This window comes from Aedes albopictus, chromosome 2, assembly GCF_035046485.1.
Source record: "Aedes albopictus strain Foshan chromosome 2, AalbF5, whole genome shotgun sequence".
Lineage (NCBI taxonomy): Eukaryota > Metazoa > Arthropoda > Insecta > Diptera > Culicidae > Aedes > Aedes albopictus.
Window position 1 is genome coordinate 147,039,621 of NC_085137.1, and position 6,147 is coordinate 147,045,767.

The 6,147-nt window shown below is 39.0% G+C and overlaps 1 protein-coding gene across 1 annotated transcript; it reads right to left on the reverse strand.

Moving 5' to 3' along the window:
- Window positions 1-1,732: 1,732 nt before the first annotated feature.
- LOC115258499 (histidine-rich glycoprotein-like) lies at window positions 1,733-2,422 on the reverse strand (the record flags this gene model as incomplete). The annotated part of the gene is made up of 1 exon (XM_029858615.1): window positions 1,733-2,422. A coding segment is annotated over one exon (492 nt), but the record flags the coding sequence as incomplete, so codon positions are not given.
- Between the last annotated feature and the right edge of the window lie 3,725 nt (window positions 2,423-6,147).

Consider the following 6,147-nt stretch of genomic DNA (forward strand, 5'->3'; position numbering starts at 1 on the left):
TAGCCTGGAGGGGCCTCAAAAATGGAAAAGTTGACCATATGTAACATTAACGAAATATTTCAAACTTCACAGTAATACAGATTTCTTAATATATTGTAGTAAAAATAGTCATAATAGTCAATACATAATTTCCTAGTAGATTTAATTTTCCTTAGGTGTTGCCAGGGTGAGAATTGGTAGACATAGTTTTACCACAGAAAAACAGTCGTACCACTTGGAACAAAGTGCAATTAAAATCATTGTACAACCCAAGTAACAATGTATGCTGAACAGTAAGAGTATTAGCTGAACATTAGCTGGTTAATGGTGTCAGTGGCTGAACACAATGACAGCTGAATATTCAGGTATCAGAAGGCCGGCTCCAGCGGCACGTTATCCTCATCTGTTGTTCAACCTTTAATGCAATAATTTATTTTCAGCCTCAATACAGGCTTAGTTCAACCAATGTTCTTGATTATTCAGACACAACATGCAATGCTCTCGTTTTCGAGGATATGTATACAATTGTGTATGATGTAGTTGCTAAGGTGAGTGACTATAAATCAGGAGGTCCGACTTCAACCCCCGTTCCCAGTTTTCACATAGATTTATTTATACATTCTCTAACATCTATTCTGGTAATAGAAAGCCGCAAATGATGAAAACTACCTTAAAAGGTGTTTTTGTTGTCAATTTTTAACCACAATTGATAATTTAATTGATTTCCAATATGCGCTTATATTAAGCCTTAGTTCAGCCTTTCAATGCATATCAAATCAGCTAAAGGTTGAATAAAATCACCAAAATTAGATGTTTAGGAGCTAAATAAAGGATTGTACATCGTGCGCTAAGCTTTTGTTCAAATGAAAGCTGCTTTAAAATATGTATGTATGTTTTTTCTACCTGTTCCTACTACAAAAGTGGGGTTTAGAAACAAAGAAGTGTAAGTGACAAAAATCTACTTTTGAATGCATGCCTTCCATTGGGAGCTGGAAAAAATTGAATATTGTCCAAACTTAGAGAGCGTCGACTCAAAAATTGGGGAGCCCTCAGGTGCATCATTGAAGCATAGTACGAGGCATTTTTGTGCAGAGAACTGCGCAACAGTGTCTTGTTCGATCTCATCCGGATCGTTGCTGGAGTGTGGCAAGGATGTATTTATACTATCACCGCTAGGTACTATTCCTCATCGTCATCCACGAGATCTTGGTAGGTGTGATTGATCGGAGGTTGAACCCAAACGTGGGTTGCTGTGGCAGCCCATTATTATGAAGCCCTAAATGACTTCCAACTTACTGATGGCGTTGGCTCTCTTAGCTTAACGGCGCACTGATATGCAAAGTAAGCTCGAATGCTTAATCACCATTGGTGCGTGAAAAAACTGAGTTATTACCGGAATAAAAACATGAGAAAGAATTTTTCCCATAATTAAAGATTTACTACATTTACTTACATTTAACGATTTAACAACGCTTTTATTTCAGTAGACATTTTAATAATGTAGATTTCATAATATTGATAGACCAATGTGAGATAATTGAAAGGCTACCAACGGTTGCTTTATTCCACTGCACTGTAACACATTTGTTTGCCTCTCTAATCAGGCTGATTTTTAAAATGGTTAATGGTCCTTAGAAGCTCTTTTTAGATTTTCGAAAAAAAAAATGAAACCATCAATTAGTTCAGTTCATCTCACCCTCTCAGCATCTTTAAAGAAATGTCCTTTCTTTCCAGAATAAATATGACACACTGCTTAACATGCTTAAATTCTATTTCATTTTTGTACATCCGACACGTATAAATAATGCTAGATTCATCACATCTACTAGCTACCACTATAAAGCATTTATCTATATTTCAAGAAAATACATCTAAATACAAATACTACGCATTCCTGGAAAGCGTTACACTACGCAAGCCCATTCGTCTCCGCCACACACACAGCACCTACTCAATGCTTCTGCCAATTTGGCGGTGGCCTCGGAATCGGCACCCATTCGCTCATCTGCACCGGACCCCACACGTGCTTCCACACCGGGACGTAGATTTTCTTCTCGTGCCATGACTTGACCCAACGGGGCTTCCAGATGAAGCTCTTCTTCCAAAAGCCGGAAGCATGCGGAGTCGCAACAACCACATCGTGGTGCGAGTGGTGCAAGTGGTCTCCATGACCTTGGACTACGTCGTGATGGTGCACCTCGGTGTGCAGGTGGTCTGCGACTACCGGTGTGGCATGTGCGTGGTGCACGTCGTAATGGTGAACATCGTGGTGGTGCAGATCATGGTGAACGTCATGATGCAGGTCGTGATGGACATCGTGGTGAAGATCGTGGTGGAACTCCGGTGCTACATGCAGATGATCGTGGTGAAGATCGGCAGTATGCAGGTGGTCGTGGACATGCAGGTCGTGACGGGCAGTGTCCGTAGTGTGGCTGGAAGGAGAAAATTAGGAAACGGCGTTAATCAATAGAAATACAATAAGTGAGGTAACAAACGGCCAAAAATACTGTGACGATGGATCGTGTGATGTGCGTAGTTCGAGTATCAGGGACACTCTCGAGTTCCTTGGAATCTTGCAGAGGTTTACGGCAAGGTGATGGTCTATCGTGCCTGCTGTTTAACATCACCTTGGAAGGTGTGATAAGGAGAACGGGGATAAACACGAGTAGTGGAACGATTTTTACGAAGTCCGTTCAGCTGCTTGGTTCCGCTGATGATATTGATATTATAGATCGTAAATTTGAGACGATGGCGTGCAGAGAACCAACCTAGGAGTTTTCGTACGGAAGTTGTTGCGTACATCTGAAAATATGGTTAAATCCCAAACCGTGATGGACCTGTGGTGTAGCCTGGAGGGGCCTCAAAAATGGAAAAGTTGACCATATGTAACATTAACGAAATATTTCAAACTTCACAGTAATACAGATTTCTTAATATATTGTAGTAAAAATAGTCATAATAGTCAATACATAATTTCCTAGTAGATTTAATTTTCCTTAGGTGTTGCCAGGGTGAGAATTGGTAGACATAGTTTTACCACAGAAAAACAGTCGTACCACTTGGAACAAAGTGCAATTAAAATCATTGTACAACCCAAGTAACAATGTATGCTGAACAGTAAGAGTATTAGCTGAACATTAGCTGGTTAATGGTGTCAGTGGCTGAACACAATGACAGCTGAATATTCAGGTATCAGAAGGCCGGCTCCAGCGGCACGTTATCCTCATCTGTTGTTCAACCTTTAATGCAATAATTTATTTTCAGCCTCAATACAGGCTTAGTTCAACCAATGTTCTTGATTATTCAGACACAACATGCAATGCTCTCGTTTTCGAGGATATGTATACAATTGTGTATGATGTAGTTGCTAAGGTGAGTGACTATAAATCAGGAGGTCCGACTTCAACCCCCGTTCCCAGTTTTCACATAGATTTATTTATACATTCTCTAACATCTATTCTGGTAATAGAAAGCCGCAAATGATGAAAACTACCTTAAAAGGTGTTTTTGTTGTCAATTTTTAACCACAATTGATAATTTAATTGATTTCCAATATGCGCTTATATTAAGCCTTAGTTCAGCCTTTCAATGCATATCAAATCAGCTAAAGGTTGAATAAAATCACCAAAATTAGATGTTTAGGAGCTAAATAAAGGATTGTACATCGTGCGCTAAGCTTTTGTTCAAATGAAAGCTGCTTTAAAATATGTATGTATGTTTTTTCTACCTGTTCCTACTACAAAAGTGGGGTTTAGAAACAAAGAAGTGTAAGTGACAAAAATCTACTTTTGAATGCATGGTTGAAATTGATCCAATTTTTTCTGATTTATTGTAATTTTTCTAATCATCGTAAAAATATTCTTAATAATGTTCCCGAATGCAGAAAATTTGAATATTTTTTTAATATTCTCAGCTAAAAATCGATAAATTGTCATTTACACCCCTTTGCATCTGGGTCTCTTAATTACTAATAAAATTGACGTTATCATAATGTTTATGATTATAAAACATTTTACTTATCCTGTGTGAAGAATTAGCAATAAGTTAAAATTCACAATCAAAAAAAAAAAAAAAACATTTTACTTATGATCAAATTTTACTCTTTGGGGGTTCATCACCCCCAAGTTGTCAAAAGCGTGTAACGCATAAAGGGACGGCATCAAAATTTAGCCAACAAACAAAGGCACAAATCATTCGCTGTTCATCGTTCGAAGGGACAACATCGGAAGTAAAACGAGCTTGTGAATTTTTTGATCGCGTCGAAAAATATAGTTGTATATAGATTAAATTTGATTCCCCAAAAGTGTCAGTGTGTGTAGTGACGGCTCGGCAGCTGGAGGCCGATTTTGCGCGCGCGTTGCCTTCGGTGCTCCGATTTATTTTTTCCTTTCGCATTTTTAGTTCGATTGATGGCAGGCGATTATCCGGTGAGTTTGTTCCTTGTTATTCTCTTTCTATGGATTTTGTATCAATTATTATAATAATTTAATTTTATACCATTGGTGATAGTTTGTATTCATATATTTATAATGTCCTCTTTTCAAATATTTTTTATTGATTTTGTATAGTTCGTCACCATGAGTGTCGACTTGGATTTTTGTTCCATTTTGTCACTGTTCGGGATGGCATCTTACAAATTATCTCTTCCTTTTATTGAATTTTATTTTTTGTGCAATCTCCTAACGATATACTGCTTTTCTATGTATCTGTCCATGTATATTTGTTGTATGTATTTTTATGAATAAATATTGAGCGATCACCTTTCATGGGTGGTCGATTGTTTGCTTTCCGCGTGAAGCGAGCAATAGCGCATCAGATTGCATGTTTTGTCACGTCTTTTGTTGTAAATCTTGAGTGTCCACCTGACGTGTGTGGCTGATTGTGTGCTTTCCGCGCGGAGTGAGCAACAGCGCTTAAGTTGTTGCTTATATGTTGTCGCGTCTTTAGTAGTAAATATTAAAAGATCACCTGACGTGGGTGGCCGATTGTTTGCTTTCCGCGTGATGCGAAAAATAGCACTTCCGTCTGCATATTTTGTTGCTTCATTTGTAGTAAATATTGAGCAACCACCTGACGAGGGTGGTTGGTTGTTTGCTTTCCGCGTGAAGCGAGCAACATCACTGCAGTGCTTCAACGTCAAAAGATCATATTACTTATCAAAGTGAATCCTGACCCAACGATACCTTTCCTACTAACAATCACTCCTTCCTGCAGCCTTTGGTGGAGACGTGCGGTAAACGCCAACTTTCACATAACAAAGATTGCTATTAACATTCCTTCACTCTTCCAACCTGACTGCAAGGACGTGGCCGGCGCCGTTATTGTGCTATTAAAGAGAGCCTCTGAAGCGTGCACAGTGAGAATGTTGACCATTCCCAGTCAATTATTCAGTTGATTCATTGTGCTACTGTCATTGGTTCGAGTCAATCACGGTGTAGCAACCATAGATATGTGCAGTCAGTCTAAGCTAAGCTAAGCTAAGCTAAGCTTTCCACAAGTAGCATTAACAAAAATAGTCCGGTTGAAATCCCCAGGGACATCATCGTAGCCTTCCATTGGGAGCTGGAAAAAATTGAATATTGTCCAAACTTAGAGAGCGTCGACTCAAAAATTGGGGAGCCCTCAGGTGCATCATTGAAGCATAGTACGAGGCATTTTTGTGCAGAGAACTGCGCAACAGTGTCTTGTTCGATCTCATCCGGATCGTTGCTGGAGTGTGGCAAGGATGTATTTATACTATCACCGCTAGGTACTATTCCTCATCGTCATCCACGAGATCTTGGTAGGTGTGATTGATCGGAGGTTGAACCCAAACGTGGGTTGCTGTGGCAGCCCATTATTATGAAGCCCTAAATGACTTCCAACTTACTGATGGCGTTGGCTCTCTTAGCTTAACGGCGCACTGATATGCAAAGTAAGCTCGAATGCTTAATCACCATTGGTGCGTGAAAAAACTGAGTTATTACCGGAATAAAAACATGAGAAAGAATTTTTCCCATAATTAAAGATTTACTACATTTACTTACATTTAACGATTTAACAACGCTTTTATTTCAGTAGACATTTTAATAATGTAGATTTCATAATATTGATAGACCAATGTGAGATAATTGAAAGGCTACCAACGGTTGCTTTATTCCACTGCACTGTAACACATTTGTTTGCCTC